The following is a 24,018-nucleotide window of genomic DNA, read 5'->3' as shown; positions in this document are numbered from 1 at the left end:
TTAAATCGCGAACAATCAACATGGCAGACAAGAAGTTCACATTCTGCGCATGCGTGATATGCTATGAATGTTCTAAACAGAGATAGGATTTTCTACCCACCTCTATTTGACTCGCAAGTACGAGAATTTTGTTGTCTTTCATGTTGATTTGCCACAAATCAATTTTCGGACAGTTTTTCCTAGCGAGTGTCACAACCCATTTATATGATCATAGTTAAGATTATGGGCATAGCGATATCGTATGAACCGATCATAAACTTCACGGAAAATTGCGAAGTGTGAAACCACTTACGAGAGCGGGGAACAAGGTCATGTGGTACTTTGGGGCCGCATTGCTTATTGGTTCGAGCGTAAACGCGCAAGATAATGTTCATGACAAATTTTTTTCATCAACTTTATTATTTATTACATGTACATCTATTGGTCCTTGAATAAGATTCGTTTATTAAATACAATTCGCATACTTGTTGATGAGATTATAAATTTCAATACGTCGGATTGATATTGTGTTTACATGTGGTGACACTGTATCATTGACTATAATTCCTATGTCCGCCGCAATAAATTGCGGAAGGCGCAAGAAACACTAATTTTTTTCCAGATCGGTATGTCAGGATCTGAAACATAAAGCTGCATAAAGTCCCATCTAATGTCACGTCTACCCAGTCTTTATTCAATGAAAGTACACCCATGTTGCGATAATGCCAGGAAATGAATATTATATATAAGTACATATATTTATAAAAAGTAAAAACCCAAATATTGTCGGAAATCACAATAAAGGACTTATTTAGCGACAAATCAAAGTAAATGCGAAGAAAAATGTGGGAATGGGAAGGAAATTGATGTCAGAAAGTTATTTGCCCTAAGAAAGAAATTTCGAACGAAACAGTTTGCAGGATACTAAGAAAAGAAGATATATAATGGTAGAGTTGTACGAAAGAAATCAATCTTTAAGGTAAATGGACAGAAACGTATAGAATTTGCAAAAGCGTTTATAAATCGTGATCATAGTTTTTGGAAATGAATCTGCAATCATTTCCGATGAAACTGAAATTAACTTATTTGAACGAGATGGGAAGAAACAAATTGTATGGAAACAGCCTAATACCAAAGTATCATATATGTGTAGTAGAAATACATGCCCAATAATCAACCACGGAGAAGGATCTTCTATGTTACGGGGATGCATTATGTGGAGGAGAATCATTCGTTAACATATACGAATAAAGTATATACATCTATTATTGAATATATATATGTTTGTATTCAATTTCCCGCCAATTTTCATTACCAACATAGGTGTGCGCTCAGTTTCGCAAGTAACTGTAAATCATACGAAATTTTGTATTTAAATAATTAACATCGTCATTGTTTCATACGTTCAAAATAGCGATGAGAATTAAAAATCTCGCCGATAGTAGAGTGCGATCTATCATATGCTTTTTGAATACTGAAAACGTTCGTCATCCTTTCCAACACTTTAAACGGAAGGTATTGAAGGATCATGCCTACACTTGGCTTACAACAGGTAGGTACACCGTAGACTTGGCTCCGAACGAGTATCATATTTTTTTAAAAGATTTATTATTAGTTTTTAGTACGTTGACGCTTCACAGTGAACGATCATTTAATCCTACTGCGTTTTTTGAATTATTTTAGATCCAACAACCCCTATTTCGTAATATAATATTCTATGGATAGATGAATATGAGTTTTTAAACAATGGTGTAGACCAGCGATTTTTTGTGTGTCATATAAAAATTTCAGTATGGCCTTGACATTTTATCGAAGGAAAAATTTTTTGGAAATTTTTTATATTGCAATTTACAAGCACTGTAATGGGATACAATTATCGTGATAATAATAATAAAATTCGAAATCCGAAATGCACAAGTTGCAAGACACTTTTTATAAACATACACTTAGTGGAACTTAGTATACAACACGAATAGTAGTCTTAAGCATAGAATTAGTGCTAAAAACGCTTATTAATTAAATGCTAATTAATTATTGCTTATTAATATAGTGAACAATTGACTGTTCATTTATTTTGATGATTCTTGCGAAGTATATGCTTCCAATAAATATCACGTAACTTCAACATAAATTTCTAGATGCTTTTCAAATTTAACCAACATAGTTCTGTCTCGTTATCGTGCTAATGATATTTCAAAATAATTTGTACAATATACGCGTAAAGAGTCTAAATGTGTTTGAATACTTTTTTGATCTATTGTTATATTCTAAATCATTAGAAGAATCGATCAAATCATCATTATAGGAAAATTTTAAGGTAAAGTTCTCACTGCTCGTTACAAAATTATTTAGATCGTATAACAGGACATTGAAAGCGAGTGCCGCCCTGTACACATGTATACGCCTAGTCTGCTTTTCTTCTGACCGATTACCTTTCCCACGGCGGCTTACAGGAACATAACCGCGTTTATATTACAGTCTGTCGTGCGCATTTAGTCACAGGCGAGCGTGCACATACACGGGCAAACTTTAACATACGGTTCACTATGAGAAATTCTCATTGCGAGGGCGATTGTCTGTTGCAATCATGAAACATCGCCACTGATCCAGTTTGAAAATCAAACCTGTAGAATCTCTATACACGATTAAATCGATGAAATAATTTTTATTAGGATGCGCGCACGCGTTTCTTTCCATTCGAATCAACGAGTTTCGTTTAATTTGTGCAGATCTATTTATGTAATTAAACATATTCACATATCTGCCAACTTAGCAATTCTGATAGCGAGTACATGCCTTTTCAATGTTTTACACACGTACCCTTGTAATATGATATATTGTGGGAACAAAAATGATACAAGTTCATTATTAGATTAGCCTTATAATGTACTTGAATTTGTGATATTGTACTTGATTACAATATTACCCTTGACTTTGATAACATTCACTGTTGGTCTTCGAATACTCGTAGAACCAATGATTACATCAATTACCTATGCATTTTTTAATGTTACTTAATAATATGCGTAACATAAAAGTACAATTAAAAATAATTATCACGATCTGTTTTAATTTTATAAATCTATTTTTCTATTTACTATATGGATATAGATATATGGATATGATCGACAACTGATCTTGATAATTGTAATTCATGTTCACCATTATCTAATTCTATCGATTTATAAATATATACGTTGTATCGTAAGTGGATACATACATTTATGAAAAATTGAAATGCGTAAAAATGTATAAAATATCTATAATGTGCAAGAATATATGAAATATGCAAAGTAAGGTACTTTTTATAGCAGTTAGGGGATGAAGAGAATTTTTATTTAGGTCCCACTTCTTTAATGACGTACACGAAAATTTAAATTTGCATAATATCCTCTAAGAAGTTATTTTATCTTCTTATGTAATTATTTGTAATAATAGTAAATTTGTAATAATAGCAAAGTAATATTAATTATTTTATTGACAATATTTATTTATTGGGACATTTATACATTTTTAAATTCTTAAATTTCAGTCAGAATAATAATAGCGGTGTATCTCCAATTTTATTAAAATCAAAATCATACCACGTACATGTTCAAGACAATTAAAAAGTACCGGTATAACAATTAAGTATCTCCATATATATTATTTTTACCATATTAAAAAAGATGATATACTTTTACGTTAAATATATGCAACATCAGTGGGAGTTACACCATCATTATTTTGGACCACTCAAATAATACTTACGATTATATTTACGTGGACATGCATTACTGTAATAAGTGGCCTTATTAAAATCAAATTAAATACGTACGTACATCTAAATAGGGATATATAAAATAATCTAATATATCTTACATGTCTGGTTCAGTCGCTTCTGCGGTTAGTCTCGGTTGTTTATTCACGTTTATTCAAGTTTACTTATATTTTTAAACAGTGTCCCAAGTTTAGTAGATTTTAGTACCCGGTGATTTGCTCTCGAATTTCTTACATTCACCGTATTGCGCTCACCTAAGCGTACGGAACGTCGTGCTTTCCTTTCGATCAACTTCTTTGCTATGTACCGTGTATCTTATATTACTAATTTGTATTTACATCAATTTTAGAATCAATTTCCAAAAAGGACCCCCTTAGAGAATCACGAGATAATTAATTGCAGTTGTAAAAATAATAATTCTACATTTCCAATCAATTGAGCTATTTGCCCATATGACTGTTGTTTGAGACAGTCAAACAGATTAATTTTTTATTATATTTTATTATGATTTGATTTGTTAACTTTATTTTGTATTAAGAGCCTATTTGTTACTCGTAGTAAATAATTCAGATAAGAATTTATTTTGTTTATTGGATAAAATGAACAAATCATTATCAATCAGTACAACTAATTATTAGTGCGCAATGTCTTTCTGCATACTAATTTCTGGATATAATGTTTTTAAATAAATCCATCTTGAAAGTGCTTAAAATTATTTATGCAGATGTAATTTCTATTTGTTTCTAATTATTATGGTAAATTCTTAAGAGCGTCTTATATAATCCATCATTGTCCTGTCGTATCGTACAAATGATATTAAACTTATTTGATATGACTATGAATAGTCGAAATTATATGAAATTGTAGAGATATAAAGAGATGAATGGAAAAATAGAAAAGGAAAAACACACTACAAAAGGATACAAATTAAATTGAAGTTAAATACGTCGGTTAAACAGCTGTTAATGATCTTGGCTATTATAAGACTTATAATACATATATGCAAAGTAAGAAAGTAAAATACTTTTTATAATTTATAATACCCAGTAGCCGAACAAATTTCCATTTCTTTAGTGTCAATAAAAATAAACGTCCGTAGCCTATTTATACCGTGGTATATTTTACTGTTAAAATTCCTTTGAATTCTGATCTGTATTCAATAATCTTATCGGAATTTCGTTTTCACACTGTAACTTTCAAATGCTATGAATATGAAGTAGCTGCATCTGCAAGTCAGTATGCAGAATTCATTGTTAGCAGTAAAATAAGTAACAATGTCTATAAAATCGACGTGCATTAATGTCTTTGTTTCCTGAAGTTCGTGTACCGGCGATGTGCACCTAGAAACAGTTCGTCGCAGAAAAGTGGTAACAACCCCACCTGGTTTGCTCGGGTGCGGCCTTTCCCCTTCGTCTATAAAGCCACTAGGAATCTACTTCTGCCGAACATTCACTCGGCGCTTCGTCACTCATTTGTTCACCATGTGGCTGCTTATCCTCGCAGGTGAGTATGCTACGTCATGCATTTCATGGGACAAGGACGAGTATTTTGGTGCTCATTCTAACTTGTGACTATTAGTACGTTTTTTTGTGCAGACTATCTAAAAAATCGGTCGAAAGAAAAGAAACAAAAGTAGGGGAGAACAGTGCGTGCTACGAGATTGACATATTTAATTATGTGTGATTTTATGAATATTACATTTCTTGGGTATATATAAGTGCGTTTGACGTTTCAACGCGTGGTAAATACTTTTATTTCAAACACGTTCAACAAATTTGTTGTCTTCGAAAATTACTATCTCAATATTTTCATTGCATAAATTTTAAATTAAATCTTGCAATAAGATATCGATATAAAATAATTCTACACACAAATTTAACAAAGCAGGTTTATTTATGAGGATTTTGTGACAGTGTTTCACTTTTCTCACTCTTTAGATTACATAGTTCTTATTACGTACAAAATTTGACATCATTAATGAAACGTAGATGATCGTGATTTAAGTATATAATATTAAGTATTTAATAATGCTCCTCTTATTCGTATAATTTGTACCTTGAGCAAAAGTTGCATCAAGTTATATCAGTTCGGACTGTTCTTTAAAATTAAGAGCAGGCAGCAACACTTTCCTTGATTCTCCGGATAAACTGCGCACGTACGGTAGTGCATTCGTATTAGAAACTTGCTTCCCGAACAACTCGGTTACTTTCGCGTTTCAACTTATACAAATGTGTAGAATGTTGTCCACACGGAGAGATCAAAAATTTTATTTCCTGCATACTGGTCATTGGATATAACATTTCTAAATAAATCCACATCTAGAAAACTAATAATCTCTATTTGTTTTTAATGATCGTCGTAAAGTCCTAACAGCGTCTTATAAAATCTATCATTGTATCATACGAATGATATTACGTTTATTTCATATAATAATAAACGGAAAAGTAGAAAAGGAAAAACATGGTACAAAATGGCATGCAATTAAATTGAAGATTATAATGTCGTTTAAACAACTGTTAATAGTCTTGGCTATTATGAGACTAATATATAACCATTATTATAATTAATTTAATTAATTAATCAGAGATTTTTCGCAGGCCTAATTTTGAATCTTAATCTTCTTTTTCTATAAAAATGTTTTATTTCGTTATTATAATTGTGAATATTTTAAATTATATATAACTGTAACAATTGTATCATTTTGGTATGAAAATTTTATCCTATATAAATATAGGTATTTGTATACTTTCTCTACGTGTGCATGCGCGCATTTACCGTGACATACCTACATAGTAATTATATTCGACACAGACCTGAACGAGATTCATTTGAAATATTTCTTTTAAAATAAATTATTTCTTTTAGAATAAATACAAATTTTAAGCAATGCTACTCAATTATTTGACGATTAATGTATTTTAATCAATGTTGTGTCTTTTTTGTTATGTGTCTTGATTAGAAGAATTAAAAATTAATCGAACGTTTGTGACAGTAATAAATTAGGAAATTGTTTGGTTTTAAGAAATGGGACGATGTTATTTCTTAACGGGAAATTAAAAAATTGTTTTCGAAATAACATTCGGAACGATTTTCGAATAATAAGTTAAAATCGTTGAATTAAGTGGAAAACAATTAACTTGACACTAGACTACGAGCATTTGCGTAAATTTATATTCTTATGAATATAATAATGAAAAAGAAAAAAGAAAATGGCAACTCGGCTAGATCTTATCCACTAAATATCCTAAAGAGTGCTATACTTTGAGTGTTTCACGTACTTTTACATATTATGAGCTTTCTAGACACTTTTGTACTTTTAAATCTCCCATAAATGCATATAACTCCGCAGATTAATAATTACCATTCAACTGTGGTGAAACTTTTACCATACATATTTACCAAGCTTTTGTTGTTCGAGACTTCCGGGTGTAAGCTGGATCTACTAGGTATTATATTACATCGGGGTTAAATGATACGATGTCGTTTGACTCTTATAATCTTTAAATGCAAATTACTTGTACACTATGTGCTGCGTAAAATGGTAATTTAAATAAGAAGCGAATGGCTCCGAGGAAGCCGCAGTTTGGTGTAAGTACCTTTTCTGTACACGGACGCGTAGAGGTCATACGAAGATAAAATACGTTCTTTTTAAATGTATTATATATTTTGTATTATATATTTTTTAATGCAGTAATCGATACAGCTCGTTGTCCTCCCTAGAAAAAGTACTCGGCCTATTCATACAGAAAGACTATTAGTTTAGCAAATATTTTAGCTTTGATTCGTCAAATTAAACGCTTGAATATTGCATCGTGTTTTTCTCTCTCTTTCACACGTTAAATTTGACGAATTAAAGTTAAATTATATATCTTTTTATAAAGAGTAAAGAGCATATCGATCGCTGTATTTAAAGAAACGTATATCACCTTCATATAATTTCTACGTGTTCGTGTATAAAAAAAGCTATTTACACCGGATTGTCACTTCGAAACCATTCACTTCTTATCTGAACTATTTTTTTATACAACACATAGTGTACGAGTAATTTGCGTTTAAAGATTAAGACCGGTCAACTTGTACATACGTGTAATTTCCAGTGAACGTGGACACAGTCTACATTCGAGTCTCGATTAGATGCCATTCAATTTATCTTTATTTTACGCAGCTCTTTCATTACTTACTATTGAATAAATTTGGAAAAAAAGAAAGTATCGGGAAACGATTAGTTTGATTGGAACCAAATAATAAATAATTTATCCTATGAAGCGACGTTATGATTAATCGACCGGTCTTTGCGCGGTGCAAAATCCGATAGTTTACCAGTGATAACGTTTTAATATAACGGTGTCAATCTTCATTCAAGAGGGCTGATCACGAAATATTTCACACCTTCATCGTTATACCTTTATATTCTACTTCAAATAAATAAATGTAATTTTTGTACGGAACACTTCATAATATGCTTAAACTATTTCCAAAAATAGATTATTTGTTACGTAACTGTAAAAAATAAGATATTACTTTCGATTTTCTGAAAATGTTCAGATCAGATTCGAAGTTGGTGAAATAATGTACGCCGTGGGAATAATTTAGCTAAGATGACATTATTGTTATGCGTGTGAATCTAATTAACGAGTTACGGCTCGTGTGAAAAGCTTTAAAACGAGCATACGCTTAATCCAAATTTTTAATTAGTCCCTTATTCGTGTTAGTTAATATATAGAAATTCTGATTGATGAACTAATGGAAGACAGTTTTTATTTTTGTACAAGCAATAATCAGTTACTTTATTTGTATTATATATAGAATTGGTGTACATTTATTGAACAATTAATGCAAAAGTAGAAATAACTTTTTGCTTTCCGTGATATATTTTTTAACAAAATCACTTAGTTAGAGAAGAGGTCATAGAAACGTAAAAAAACATATTTATTATACATACAGATTAGTGCGTCTGACATTATTTTGCGCAATTCTATTGAAAATTTCATTGGTCTTTTACTTTCACATTGAGATTCGAAGTTAAGTCTTATGAAAACGTATAATAAATATCTTTTAAATCGCATTCACTCGTAAATGTCCACCACCTTGCGTCTGAAGCAATCAATCATAATGACACTTTCTATTTCGATCATTTCGTGAGAAAACTAGTTGAAAATCTAATAAGGAATACAGCGAATTATCTTGGTATAAATAATATAATGCAGCATATTAAGTTATCCTATTTTATTCTTCGATATATTGCATTTCTTATTACTAATTACCTTCTCTAAATTATTCTAATATAAATATTCAATAACGATGTACTATATCTTTTTAACAAACAAATTTTAATTATAGTAATACAGTAAATTTAGTATAAATTGTTTAATAAGTATAGTATAGTAAATTTTAAATATAGTAGCAATGTAATTAAAATTGGACACAAACATTCCACATGCTATATTTTACATTTTATATTCTATATTTGGACAAAGGTCATAATTTTGTAGAATTTATCACTATCGATTCGTACATCTTAGAACTGAGGCCAAATAAGTGTTCACTTCTGTGTTTGCGTTCTTTATGAAAAGAATAATCAACTGCGATACCACGTATGGAGTGAAGTAATTATAGAATGGAAGAATAAAAATATCTGATATTAAATTATTTAAAAGCATCGAGTGTCAAAGATTCTTTAATTTGAAAACTGATAACAGTCATTTTATAATTATTGTATTCGACAAGAAATATAGATTTCTCTAGAAAGATGATGTTCAAAATTAGTTGTAGCATACATATTACATACATTGTATTATTACAATATCAAAGTAAATTATAAACATTTAAAAAGCCATGAAAAGGGAGATATATTTTTGTAGAGTGAAATTTAATTAAATAACATTATATGATCATTGGTATTTGATTATTATTCGCAAAGAAGAAACTGAAATTAATATACATATAATTATAATAAAATGTAGGATATTTGAAAACTATTTTTCGCAGAAAGCAATCCGTAGAACATAATTTTGTCATTTCTTTTGGAGACCAAAGAACAAAAATATAAATGTCTTATTAGAAAAAATTATGGAAAGATCGTAATATTATATCTCGCAGTTTGTAATTTTATTTTGAGGTTTCTAAATGATGAATGAGCATAGAGTCAATTAGTCATCATAATGAGACGTAAGGATGTACGAACTATCTTGGATCGACAAGTTTCATTGACTTTCTAAGTCATCATTTGATTGCATTGACTTCCGGTAAAGGCTTTGCAAGATTTATGTAAGATTACTATGCTCCTTGGTTATTTTTATATCTATGTAAATTTAATTTCCAGCTTAAAGAGAATTTTTAAGGACGATGAATATCTGTTCATAATTAATCGAATACTATTATTATTATTTATTATTTATTTTATTTAAGGTCGGGTCGACCATTTTTTATGGTCGCTAGCTACAGCGATTAAGAAAATGCATAACAAGAATATGCAAAAATACAAAGTGTAAAATACGATAAGGCAAGTTGCAAACATTGTTAAATAATAATTTATACATTTTGAACATATGTACGTGTGTATCATATGCAGTACAATTACAATACGATATAGTATGGTTAACAGTAATATGATACAGTATATGTTAGAATTAAATCGATAGATTGGCAACATCATAATTGACGATATAAATTAATATCTTTGAGAAAATAAATTTTACAATATTTACGATACAGACATATCTGAATTTGATTTGAAAGAGCGAATTTAATTTTCTGTTGGGGAACGTTACTACGATTAAGACGATAATCCACAGATAGAATAAAGTTATAACGATTGCGCCTTTTTGGCTCATTTTTAGTTATAAGACGAGAACGTGCCAGTTTATCGTGTCCAATTTTAAGTTTGATGAAAACAACTTGCCCTTTTCTATTAAAGCGATCGTGTCATGCGAAGCCAACACAAATTACAGAGAACAAAAAGTAAATAGTCTTTTGATAAGTCCACTTGTGTCTGTTCTTGACTGTATAGTACAAAAAGTGTAAACTTTTGAAAGCGACCACAGTAGTTGCAAATGCCTCTTTTACGGAAAAACCGAGAGTTCCTTTCGTTTATCCAACGATGCAAAAATCTTAGAAGCAACTCTTTGTTCGAGCAAGGTCATGTCCCAGAAATATTTGAAATGTCTGTGATTTCGTTGAAGCTATTGCTTGCAGGGAGGACAGTATAGTGTCTTGTTGAATGATTCGTTTAAAGACGCGTAGATGCGGGCAGTTCAATTTGTAAGGATGTTTTCTAAAAATATACAGGGTGTTTAAAAAAGGACTGCAAGACCTTAGACGTAAGATCGATTTTTATCATTTGTCAACAGTTTTTGTCGCGAGCATGTTTCTTCGTTGAACTTAAAGGAAGAAATGTTCATCGAGTCACTTCTTATAACATTTATATTAGGCAGATTTATGTCAGTCATATATATGCTTGACATTTCTTTACATCGGGCATATCTTGATACAGTGGAGCCTCGCTTATCGGGGACAAAGCTGTTTGGATAATGCAATTTTCGGATAACAGAGCAATCACTTGCCTGATGTAAAATTTCAGATTGGAATTAAGTTTAGGTAGCTTCAAGGTAGAATTAACAGTATTTATAGCTATTTGCGACATCCTATCGTAATATTTTGCTTACTTAAACAGTCCTTTCCGATAGATCGAGTTTATAATTGAGCTTACGCTGCTTGTACTTAAATATTACATATTGAACGCAAACAGTCAGCGTGTTCGTTGAAATTTGCAGGGCTGTGGAAATACAAGGCGTTAATTAAATAAGATTTGTTAACCGGAGGTTGTTACTTAACTGTCTTTCAGTTGAAGACACTCGGCTCATTACTCAACGCGAACAAATTGCTCGCATCCGCGTAATTTCTTGCGTAATAACAAAGGAAAACAAGAGTCAATGCTCAGGTTTCCTTTTTCATTCTTAGTTACTTCAAACAAAGATTTTCCAGAGAGAAAAACGTTAAGATCGATCTCAGCTGTAGACAAACTATGGAAACAGTTTAGCAATCTTTTCCCAGCCTGGATGCCTAGGTTCACAGTCCTCTATCTCTGACTATGTTCACAACTTTGTGTGAAATAATTAGCGAATAAGACAAAAGCAAGATTACACTTTGTAGTTTAACTTTTTATTATTCATGCTTATATCAAAATGAAATAATGAAATTTACTTTTCCAAACGCCATTTTATCTTCTGTAAAATATTCCCCTTTATTCATTATTGTCCACGGTTTTCGGCTTTACATGACTTCCTATTGTCCATTACATCTTACACTTAGACTTAACTCAACTTAAAACTTTCCTGTTCTTCTTAAAAAATAAGTAAAGTCAGTCTTTGAGTGTTTCTAAAATAAAATGCATTTGTAGAGATAGTATTCTAATTAATAATTCTTTGTTTTGTTTTAAAAGCACCTTGTTTTAGAAGAACACGATTCAATAGGAATCTCAAAGTTGATTTTATTATTCAGCGATAATGAAAGTGCATTCTAACGTTACCGTTCCATATGTTTTATTAATCTTTTGATTTTGTATATTATTATAGATGCTTCCTACGTACGAATTATATTTACCAACAGGAATGAAATGTAATTTTCAAGCCACGTGCCAGTTAATGATATTCACTTCTGTTCTATACATGTATCGGTCAATTATATATATATATGTACAATTAAGAGCAATAGTATACTTTCCAGTTTTAAATTCGTATCGTACATCGTCCTTGTGATTCGATACGCAGAGAAAGTTGATTGTAAAAACTGATATTTCTAGAAGTGAAAAGACGTGTATTACCCATTCTTTTGCGCTTTTTCGACTAAGGATTAATACGTGTGATTTAAAGAGGGAAATTATTTATTATTAAGTGAAAAGTTTAGATAAGGCGCGTAGCGTCATTTGTGTAATAAAAATAATAAAAATTAGACTCTTACAGTTAGCATAGTTGAACAGTTTCTAAAACTTTGCGTTTTATGCGCACGAACTATGCAAAATAAAATTCTTAAGTCCATTGTGGGACTAAATAGCAGGTATCCTACTCTCCTCCTTGGTACGCGGAAGATCGATAATTTTGCCAAGTCAATTATAGCAAATATAGCAGATACAGTAAAATAGCAATATAGCAGTTCCAAATCACAAAAATTGTTTGATTAGAATATAGGATTTTACCACATTAATCGCATTTCCTACAGAATTCAAGATCCTTTTCCTTTGAATAACGGTTGAAGTATATTCCCAAATATCTTATCTCTTAGTCGTGTTATTTACTTATCATTTTTATCTAACAATTCTATTATTTTTAATTATTCATAATTTTCATGTTTAGCATAGTTAGGCAGTTTCTAAACCTTTGCGTTTTATGCACACTACCAATCAACCGATGGCGATCATTTTACGATATTTAGAAATTTCTTGAAACTTTTGGAACTACAATTCCTGAGTATAGATGGTTTAAAAATGGATAGTCCCTCACAATCTACCTTCTTTTTTGCCTATAATCTAGCCAATCCCAACGATGGCACCTCATTTCGTTTCTACGATTTCGTTTCTCTGCTTTTGTCTTCTAATCGCATGTTTGTAACAGCGATATATACACAGCATGTTTCGCATAACACGGTCAACCGACTAGGAGACGCTTCTACGTGAAAAAATAAGTCGAAAATGTAAAATAAAATTTTATAGTCCGAGGCATTGTTTTCGAGAAAACTGATTTTGAAAATTCATCAAGTAAATTCGAATATGGCCGATTCCAAATGACCAAACAAGAGTCAATAACCGACAGGTGGAAAATGAGTGTGAAAATGAGCGGAACACGTGCGGTAGAATTGTTTTATAAAATGCTTCGTACATAAGAAAGACAAATTTGAAAATTCACTGCACTAGATCAATTTTTAACTAGACTCGCTTAAACTCGATTTTCTCGAAAACGAGGCCATGGACAAAAAAGTTCTGCTCTACATTTTCGATTTATTTTCGCACGCGGAATCACTATCTGGTTGATCGCCTCGTGTGGGCCACCCTGTATACCGTGTAGCTGCAATTACTCTATGCTGTAATCGATATAATTGTTTCTAATTTTTCATAGCATATATTTACAAAAATAAAGACCGGTTTATAGGCGTATCATAAGATTATTATCATTACATGCTTCCACAAAGAAAAAGGATCTGAGAGAAACTTCCTGCAAATTCACTTTCACGGTAACGATTGTTTGACACTGGTCGTCCACAGCAAGGTCATTGTTTTTCATGTAATGACTATTCAAACGTAACAACTATTTTATTTACCCTGAAATAATTCGAAACATGTTTGGCTATATCTTCAATTATGATATTATATATTTATTTTTCTTATTAATATATTATCTGTTTTTGTACATTTGCTCGTTATGCGTATCATTTGTATTTGTAAAATATTTTGTCTATAATTGGATTCTTTTACTAGGAAGCATTTTATACATTTGACTAATTTAACAATAGAAATTTTTAATTAGCAAAGTCATTGGACGCGAATGGGAAAGTAAAGAAACCGTAAAAAGTACTAAACTTATAAAATTAAATTAACCAATTCTCTTACAAACAGCCATAAATTCTATTATCTCATATTCAGTAGCTGGTAAATTTTTCAAAGCTTTCACGCAAAAATATTGGCTATTTTACAACCCAAAAATGGAAGAGGAAATTAATGTTGGATAGCGAATTCAGCAAAACAAACGTATAACTAAAACGTATTGAGTAGGAAGCATATGAGTCGTTCGTTTGTGAAATTGGTTAGCACGGCGAAACAAACAGAAGAGAAAATTGACAACTTATATAAGATAAGCATCAGTCAAGTGCATTGGCACTAAAATTTTAAAAAGTGGACTCAACCTCTTTGTGCACGACCTATATAATGTTTAAGTGACAGTAACGTGCGAGTTACCTTTCAAAGGAAGTAAAAGATCGTAAGATATATATACCTACGTGGAAACGACTGGATTTGTAGATTGCGTTGCGTTGGAAAGCTTGGATGACTGAAGACCGAATGTTAAGAATGTGAATGCTTGAAGAATTAATAGAGCATACCTAGTACAGGAATGGCGAAGAAAATCTTTATCTGATATTTAGTACCTGAACCTTAGACAGACAAAAAACGCCTATACAGTTTGTATCGCGTGTTTCAAAAATATTACAGACAGACTAAGTACGGTTCAACAGGAAGTTTTATTGAATAGTTTTAAATCAACTTGATTAGAAAATTTGGAACATGACCGCGTACTATTTTTGGTGGAATTTTATCTGGAATAGGCAGGTGTAAGATAATCGACGTAAGGATGTTGTAGATTGTTGTTCTAATATATTTATATATATATATATTGTCTTTTTAGAAATCCAATTCAAGACAGTACTTTCTACCTTGTGTGAAAAAATATGCAAGATTAATGCTCGTACGAATTTTATTAGAAAATTGCTTCATTTATTAAAAATGGTAAAATCCAATCTTCTTTCGTTTGATTGGAGAAAATGTTCAAGAACAATGAATTTCAATTATCGCTTCTTCGATATATTTTCCAATGTATTATTAGGATTACTTTAATCCTACATAATATTATAAGAGCAGATGCACGTACGTCGGAAGCAATTTGTTATTCGAAGGTAAAAGCAACGAGATCCGGATTGTGAAAGTTTGAAGGATCTAAAGATCGCTGATTATAAGAAATTTTCGATCGTATTTTTTTACTAAAAGTCCATCAGTGTTTCAATTATTCGAAATAATTTGATATTTGTCTTTACCACATATGTATTATGTTTATACTATATTTTATTATATTTTACTACACATATACAATGTATTATATTGAATATTCGTAGGCACTAAATAATTGAATGACTACTGTGCTACAATTAAGAAAAATGTTTGTTGATTGTTACATTTTGTTATGAATTCAATTAGCAGAAATTAAATTAAGAAATGTACATTTTCTTGTATCATAAATTACAACGTTGATATAGAATTTATTTAATTTACAAAATAGATAACGCGCAAGTTCCAAATTATTAGTAACCTTAAGTTCCTTTCGCATTCATCATAAATAATTAAAATATTTGTACACTATTAAATTGTTCCGGACTTTCTGCTGAAATGTTTCATGGTTATATTATAATAACGTAAATTATATTTATTTATAACTTTATCATTGTACGTATGATACAATGAGAACATTTTTAATATTATATTTTCAGATTGATCGATGATATCCGCAGAATATAAAGCGCAAAAACATAATGCGTAGAGTCGAAACAAAATGCTGCGATGCTCAGCTCGTTAATATTTTAATTAGCCTAGAGTTTTTGATTAAATTAGCAATGATGAAAGGTTTTATTAAAGACGTCGAAAGTGAATCTCGTGGGAAAAGTTTCTCAAGACCGCGTAACTTTCTCTGCGTTAGACTGCTTTCCCAACTCCTTTCCGCCTTCAGACTATACATTCTCAGTCAAGCGGAACGACATAAAAGTCACCTGCGAATTCGTCTTCTGCAATTCTATTGAATCGCATTACAAGTAGGTCGAATAATTTTTACCTACTTTGTATATAACTTTACAAAATATTATGTTTAACAGGTTATCATTATTACCTAATAGTTCTTTAATACTTTATACTCAACGTGTCCTTGTTATTATTACATTGACCTTTTTGAGATGTAAATAGATAGCCTTAAAGGACAAATGTATGTTATTGTTTATTGTATATCGTAAAAGCCTTGTGATTATCTTTGACAATGTAGTCATCGTTGTAGGCAAAAGTCGAGAAACTTTTTCAAAGTAGGGTTGTACCTATTTTTGAAGAAAGAAAGACACGAAAAATTAGAAAGTTCTAAGGTTTTAAAGGAAAATTTATTTTATTATATAAATTGGACGAATATTATAAGCAAATAATCAAACGAAGATTTGACTTTATTGTTGTTACACGAAAATCCCTTTTTAATTAGTTCTCCGAACTTAAATTAGTGTATTTTTATTTACGGTGTTACACTGAATCTCTGTTATGCGCCACAAGGAAATTATAATTATACATTATAGCTTAAGAAGAGGAAAATTTAAGGTATTGAATTCAAATGCTATATCGAGCTTCCACGATCGAACATTTACGAATACAAAATATATTTTAGAAAGTAAAGGTGGAATTACGCTGGCAGAAAACCAAGTCATTTCCACTAATTTACATATTACAATTTTTTAGCAACAAACGTTTTCGTCCCACTGTTTGTTCCTCGTTATTTAATGTGGGAAACGCAAATAATTCGAAGCGATGTTTGTTGAACCAAGGCGTAAATGAGGTCACGGAAAGGCGCATATAGTAAACGAACTTTCAATATCGATTTCTTCTAAAACGCAGTTTTCCAAGAGAAAAGAATATTATCGTATACCGGTGTCCTACTTTTTCGATCAAAACCACATTATTTCGGGCTATAATACTAATTCAACGATTCCACTTATCCACAGCACTGTGTGAAAATCTTAGATCGTGTTATTATAATTATATAATACCGCATATTTTATTTTTCCCGATGCTTGTTCGCGGTTCTATCTCGTTCACGGATTTGTACATTCTATGATAAATACAGCTCTGACCTAAATGTTAGAACCTAGTGCACCACGAGTCTATATATATATAAGAAAAGTATAGAGAAAAAGAATGAAAGTTACAAGAGAAGTCAGCTTTTTAATTTGTTGAGGATAAAGTGGTACAAAATGTAAAATGTGTTTGATAATTTCTTTAAAATAGCTTCTCCAGATATTAAAATAAGAGCGTACGAGACATCGACTATTCCACATTGATCTCAATATCTGTTTTAAGAATTATAATCTTCTTGCTTAAAATATTGGATGTACAAGCGAATAACTCACATTCTTCGGAGTTTATTTAATGAAAAATACAGCAAGTTATTCGGTCGAAACGTTCGCCCTTCTTTTCTAAAACGTTATGCCGTTTATCAAACGAGTAATAAATTCCATCGTGGAAAAATACCGTGTTTTTACAAGATCCAATCTTCGAGTCATTTTTGTGCCTCGCTCGCTAATTAGAAGTGGGTATAGGATAAGGCGTGTTACAAGTGTTGCATCGATCGGAACAGGTAGTAATCCACCGTAGTAATGTCTAGAGTAAGTTACCTGCTGCAAGACGTCCCACACAGGACTCATTATGATGTCTTTTGTCATAGAAGCAGTGCGTGGTCTAACGTTGTCACGCAGCAATTTCACAGAACGTTCTCATTTGTCAGTGTCCTGACGATTGGATCTCGTTTAAAGTCGCACCATTTGTCCGTGATGGAATTCATCTCTTGCCTAAAAATCACCTTAAACTTGAAAATTCTAGACTTAAAATCGTAGAAAGCAGCGACAAATACATTGATCGATCAGCTTAGTTTTTTAAAATAAATCTAGGAAGTTATCGAAAAACTAACCATTAGATCGTGTACGAGACAAAAGCATGCAGCACTATGTTAATTAATTAAATAATAAAGCGACAAAACAGTTTCTTTTGGTCCAACGTGTGGTCCAAGAATTTTGCACGGTACTGTACCTGCTAAAACAAGATTCTTATTTCGTTATTTAGAAACTGCAATTCATTGCTTTTTGATAGGTCTTTTAACGGTTTCCGGGGCCGAGGAGGCGATTTCGAACACAGCTGAAAAAGCGAAAACCTCCTCTGACAATGCAGGCGACATTGTCATGTTGGAAATCGATGTCAAGGAGCCTGTGAAGAGATCGCCGATTACAGCCACTGCCGAATATGGTGCTCCAGCCAATCAGTACATTCTTCAATCAGCCGATGATACGCAAGAGGTAGCGATTGACCATTTCATAATTCATGCTTTAAGTAGTGTTTCACGAAGTATTACGAATTACGAGGTATTACTTCCAATGTTTCATGCCTACTTATTTAATTATGCCAGGTATATCTATGCATAGTATGCCAGTTAAGGACACTGGCCGAGTGTTACGCGAAAGACTATCCTTGATATTTTGCTAAATCTTTTTACGAACGAGCGTAAAAATATATTAAGAAGAAGTAGAAGGGAAATGGAAGCACCTATAGCGTGCGAATGTTGAAATATAGTAAATCCATTGAAGAATTTCACCTCGTGAACAATCGCATTAAATAATACCGACGTGTCTGTCTTTGTTATCCTAAAAGAATAAATGTTCCTGGAAACAGGCAACATCATTGCTCTCGGTCAACCGTGACTATTGGCCGCCAATCACCGACGAACGTGGTGAGCGGCTACACAGTGTATAGGCACGGACAGTACACATTTTTCTTTTCCATTAGAACGGTGGGTCCGCCTTCACGAACTAGATATATTGTGTTGCAACCAACAATTGCAATCGATCTAATTCCATTAATGTCGTCACTAGCGACTGTCCTTTTCGTCCTTTGTTAAATCAGCCGCGTATCCTGGACGCGTAGAATCATCCAGTTGCTGGAAAGATCATTACAGATATGGTAACTTTAAAATATTTGTTTGTGACCATATGTTTGCACGAACTTGTAAATCCGTGTAGCCATTAATTGAGGACTATTGCCAAGGTTTTCTACGTTATTTTGCGAATGAAATCGATTCTGATGTAACTTAATAATTAAATAAATTACACGTAAAGTGTATACTTCATAGTCGCTAATTCTATAATAACGTGTAACAAAATTCAAATTCATATTTATTTTTATCCTTCGTGATAGGGGCTAACTGGAACATTAAGCAGGTTTCGCGCAAGTAGGGAAATTTTCAACTATTTGATATGAAACAATAAGCGAAAAACTGTAAAACTTGAAAAGTATAATCACGGGTGCAGCAGAATGAGATTCATATTACATTTTCTTAATGGAAAGATAAAAGAAAAGTACGAGGAAGTGGAAACGAAGAAAATGAATCATCGATGTATAACGTCTTAGTTCAGGAGGGAATTTTAAATCTCCTCGACACCTACACTCGCTCACGATCGTTTCGTCGTGCTAAACGCGATCATGCTCTCTTGCATAACTTTTACCTTCTAATCGGTCCGACCAGACAAAACCGGTAATACCACACCCAACGATCGAGAGTATATCCGTCTGTAAGTCTTGCAGCCGGTAGACACGCTCTATGCACGTTGCATGGCCTTGTATGCCATTGCCGCGATAAGTTACGTTGAATGAATCTTCACGCTCCTATGGGTTATCGACTCATCTACAGTCATCATCTGTTTCATTCATAGAAGTATTTTCAGCGATATGTCAGTGTCGATTTTCAACTTAAAATGATTCATCGATTACTTGCTTTCTAGTACATAGAAATCATCTGTTTATCAAATCTTTTTTGCAACTGTTATCCAAACTCTTTTAACAGATTATAAATAGATTGTAAATATTATAAATTTATAAAATTATTCTGTTGCTTGGCAAACTCGTTATCTTCAGATTTTTTAATTCTTCAAACTAGGTATCAGATTGAGAAGCGTCTTTTAAACTGATAGACAACTCTTCGATGTTAGTAGTAGTCAGTGATGTTTAAATAGCAAATATAATAGTTTTTATGTATCTTTACCTTGACAGAATTCATATACTATCACCACAAATCGATCAAGGTATCCTGATACTTAGTATTTTCAAGTTATTCGCACGATGCTATCTCTTTCGTTGTTCTTATTGTAATTAATTAATTTTATTTTCCTATGAAAAATTTATACTCATGATCGTTTGATTCGTTTAATCCGGAATATGATTTTTGAATTATTAGATAATTATAATTATAAGGTAGCATTTTAATATCGAAGATATACGTATTTTGTTTTTACTCGGCATTTTAAACTTCAATAAAGCGCAATTGAGCTATCGAATCTTCTATTAACGACGATTACATGGGAAAATGTGTGAATTTTTAGCTACCACCGGAGTATTTATCTGTACTACAACAATACGCGCAGGAAGGGCCGCAACACCAAGCGCCACCGCCTCCACGAAGAGTGCAGCCAGCGTACGCGAAACAACAGCAAGCGTTGCAACAAGCTTATTACAACTACCGAAAGCCAACGGTAGTGCCGCCTCGTCCTCGTCCTCAACTTCACCCTCAGGCTCTAGCTCAAGCCGAAATAACTGCGGACATCCAAGCTCAAGTCGATGCTCAAACTCGCACAGACGCCATTCGCACGGCCCGTTTAGGATCGAAAGCTTCCGACGTTCCGGTATATCAAACATCCTATGCCCAACCAAAATTGGGAACGTTCGAGCAAGAATTACTGCAACTAGTCTCGGCTAATCAAGCCCAAGAATTTAAACTTCTTCCAACGCAACCTAAGGGAAGCACATCCGCATATTCCCAGCAATTAGTAAGCTATCCGGCTCAATACGCGAAACCAACCGTGGCAGCAGCTCAATTGCCCGAGCAGTACCATATTGAAACTTCTCCACCGCGATATCATCAACCACGGCCACAACCACAACCGCAGCCACAACCGGCACCTGCTTATCAATCGGTTGAAGAGCCTGCTCACTATCAAGCAGCTCAGCCTGCCGAAGCTTACAATCAGTCGCCACAATACGATTATATCGATGACGATTCGTATCGGAAAGCCCTTGAACAGGCCCAAGCTCAAGCTCAAGCTCAGGCGGAGGCACAAGCGTTGTCTTTCCAGAAAATCGCGCAAGCTGCGTACAAAAAGCATCACCAAGATGCGTTGGCGCATATGAGGCTCACGAACGAACGTTACAGGCAACAGTCTGCTCTAGAACAGATTCAACAAGGTGCCCAAGTGAGCGATGCCGGACGTAGTCACTTGCAAGAACAGTTGCATCCAAAAGGCGCAGAGGCTGCTTATAGGGCGAAGCTGAAAGCCCAGATAGCCGCAGAGGCAGCCGAGGCAAGGAAATTGCAGCAAGCGCAAGAATTCAAGGCACACGCTGACGCTATTCGCAAACTCGAAGCTCAGCAGCAAGCTCATCTGAAGGTGCAGGAAGAGGTTCATAATTATGCTCTGAATTTCGAGAAGAATCAAGCGCGCGCTCAGGCTATAGCGCAAGCCCAAGCCGAGGCTCTTTACAAGTCCCAACTTCAAGCTCGGAATCAGGTTAAAGGCGAAATTTTGGCGATCTCCAAGGGCCAAGTGCAAGGAAAGAAAGTTGATCCAGACTCATCCGTGTATCATTATACTCTTTCAACCACTACCGCCCTTCCTTTCCTTCACAACAGTTATTTTACCAATGATCAGTTGCAAAAATACCAAACATCCGGTTCTTCTTACGTTCCTAGATCAGTTCCAAAATCCGATGACGCGAGTCCCGTTATCGAAGCAGCGTCGGCCCACGTGCAACCTGTTATTACGCAACCACGGCAAACCCATAAGTTGAAGCTCCCTTCGTCTTCCCAGTCGGTTTACGTATCGGAATCGGGTTTGCTAAAAAAGTCACCGATTAAGTCGGTAACCATCGAAGAAGTAACCGCCCAGCCGGATCAAATCGCTGTTCATCCGTCATCCGCAGCCAAGGCACGTGCTTTGACGGAAGAAGACTTGTCGGCATTGATTAACGCAGGATACACCGTTACTCCTGTGACGCAGCCTGGCAAAACTATTCAACAAATTTACGCAACCGACAATACATCTGCGGATAATAACCCGTATTATACGAAGAAACAAAAAGCTCCTCTTGCAAGGTCTGAATACGTCACCTATGAAGAGGTGATTCAACGTCCACGCAAGCTTGTTAGAAAAAATAGGCCGATACTAAAGCATAGTGAGAAGGAAGGCGATTTAAGCGAGAAAGTAACTTACTTGGTACCTCTCGAACCGGCTTTCGGCACGAGACAACCTCCGCTCAAACACGAAGAATAATTTCGTTGAAACGTGGCTTTTCCTTGTCGTTGCGTTGTAAGTCCAGGATAATGCGGCATGTAGTTTAAATACTGTTCTTACAGTTTATCTTTCGTCTTTGATTTTATAACGTAGTGAAAGCTATAAACTTGAGTCGTAATTGGATAGTATTGAAATTATTCGTCGAATTTACTTTTATCAAGAAACAATACTTTTTTTTTATAGTACGTATTAATATGTAAGCTTTTAAGTTATGTATGCATTTGCTAAAACGCAACTAGGTGTTGATACTTAAAGCAACGTTAATGTCACCTACTGACAAAAGCGAGGAAACTTTTTCGCCAACCCAGTGAAATATATTAATTGATAAACAGTTCGAAATAAGAACCGTAAGATTAAATTTAAAACGTAGCGATAACTTCATTTCTAGATGCAGCGTGAACAGTTCTTCGCGTTTCTCAATCTATATTCTGTTTTCGGTGTCTTTTCCAGTCTTATGCATATGCAATTGCTTCGAGCATGATTAAAACGAATGAATGTATCTTGAATTTTTCCTGACGTATTATTCACTGTTTAAAATTCGTTAACAATTAAGTTGAACTCTTGAAATGTAAATTTTATACGTAGCGTTGATCAAGACGAACGGTCAAATTGTATCAAAGCTCTTGAAAAGTAAATACACACACACACACATATATATATATCGTTGATACATTTTTATGGCGCAAACGAGTACACCTTAGAATACCCTTGTACGCGATGTCATTTGCAGGCGGTATGTGCGACGGTGCTGAGTCGAATCATTTTAATTTATACTTATTATATTTGTATATATTAGATTTTTACTGAATAAAATAATTCAGAAATTTTGCTCTGCCATGTATGACATATCTTCTATCCTTCGATTACCCTGTTGTTATTACATCAAATGTTCCTATTCTTCCCACAATAATAATCTTTAAGCAGAAAATTGATAAGTACTGAAATTAATTATTCATTAAAAGAAACTATTTCACGCACCTATTGATTTAAAGATAAAATCATTGCAGAATTAGTTTTCAAGCTGTAGATATTGATATCTTTGGCATTTGTAGAAATGAACACTTGTAGGAAACACTTTGAAGGAAGTGCAAGTTCCTCTCTATTCATTACAACATACAAATCTGCTATAATTTTTAGTTTCCTTCCTCTACTTGTAATCAGCTGCTGATTTTCATTTCTCTATTTTACGTCTCTTTTCCCTTACTAAGAAATCAGGATAGTTTCATTTAACAAATAAACCCCGGGAGACGGAGGTGCTTTAAGTACAGCGTATGTAACATTAGGAGTTGGTTTGATCTGAAGCCTTGAGTACCCATTTAATCGTCATCTAGAAGATATCGTCGTTGCTAGAAGATGTTTATTACGAATCACGTAGGATTAGATTGCTT

The 24,018-nt window shown here is 33.2% G+C and overlaps 1 protein-coding gene and 1 long non-coding RNA gene across 2 annotated transcripts; one reads left to right on the top strand and one right to left on the bottom strand.

Annotated features, from left to right (window-relative positions):
- Positions 1–394: 394 nt before the first annotated feature.
- On the bottom strand, positions 395–14,829 carry LOC126928895 (uncharacterized). The gene is made up of 2 exons (XR_007716992.1): positions 14,726–14,829; positions 395–617 (listed from the first exon to the last, which is right to left on the bottom strand). It is a non-coding gene; the product is annotated as an uncharacterized LOC126928895 (long non-coding RNA).
- On the top strand, positions 804–23,471 carry LOC126928892 (uncharacterized). Its single transcript, XM_050744747.1, has 5 exons — positions 804–1,302; positions 1,394–1,531; positions 5,058–5,242; positions 18,387–18,589; positions 20,666–23,471. Exons 3-5 carry the CDS (start codon positions 5,221–5,223, stop codon positions 22,607–22,609), a joined length of 2,169 nt encoding a protein of 722 aa, XP_050600704.1. The 5' UTR covers positions 804–1,302; positions 1,394–1,531; positions 5,058–5,220; the 3' UTR covers positions 22,610–23,471.
- Positions 23,472–24,018: the final 547 nt, after the last annotated feature.

The sequence above is a fragment of the Bombus affinis genome, chromosome 2, assembly GCF_024516045.1.
Source record: "Bombus affinis isolate iyBomAffi1 chromosome 2, iyBomAffi1.2, whole genome shotgun sequence".
In the NCBI taxonomy this organism is placed as follows: Eukaryota; Metazoa; Arthropoda; class Insecta; order Hymenoptera; family Apidae; genus Bombus; species Bombus affinis.
The sequence above is the reverse complement of the archived record's forward strand: the minus strand, read 5'-3'. Positions and strand labels throughout refer to the sequence as shown.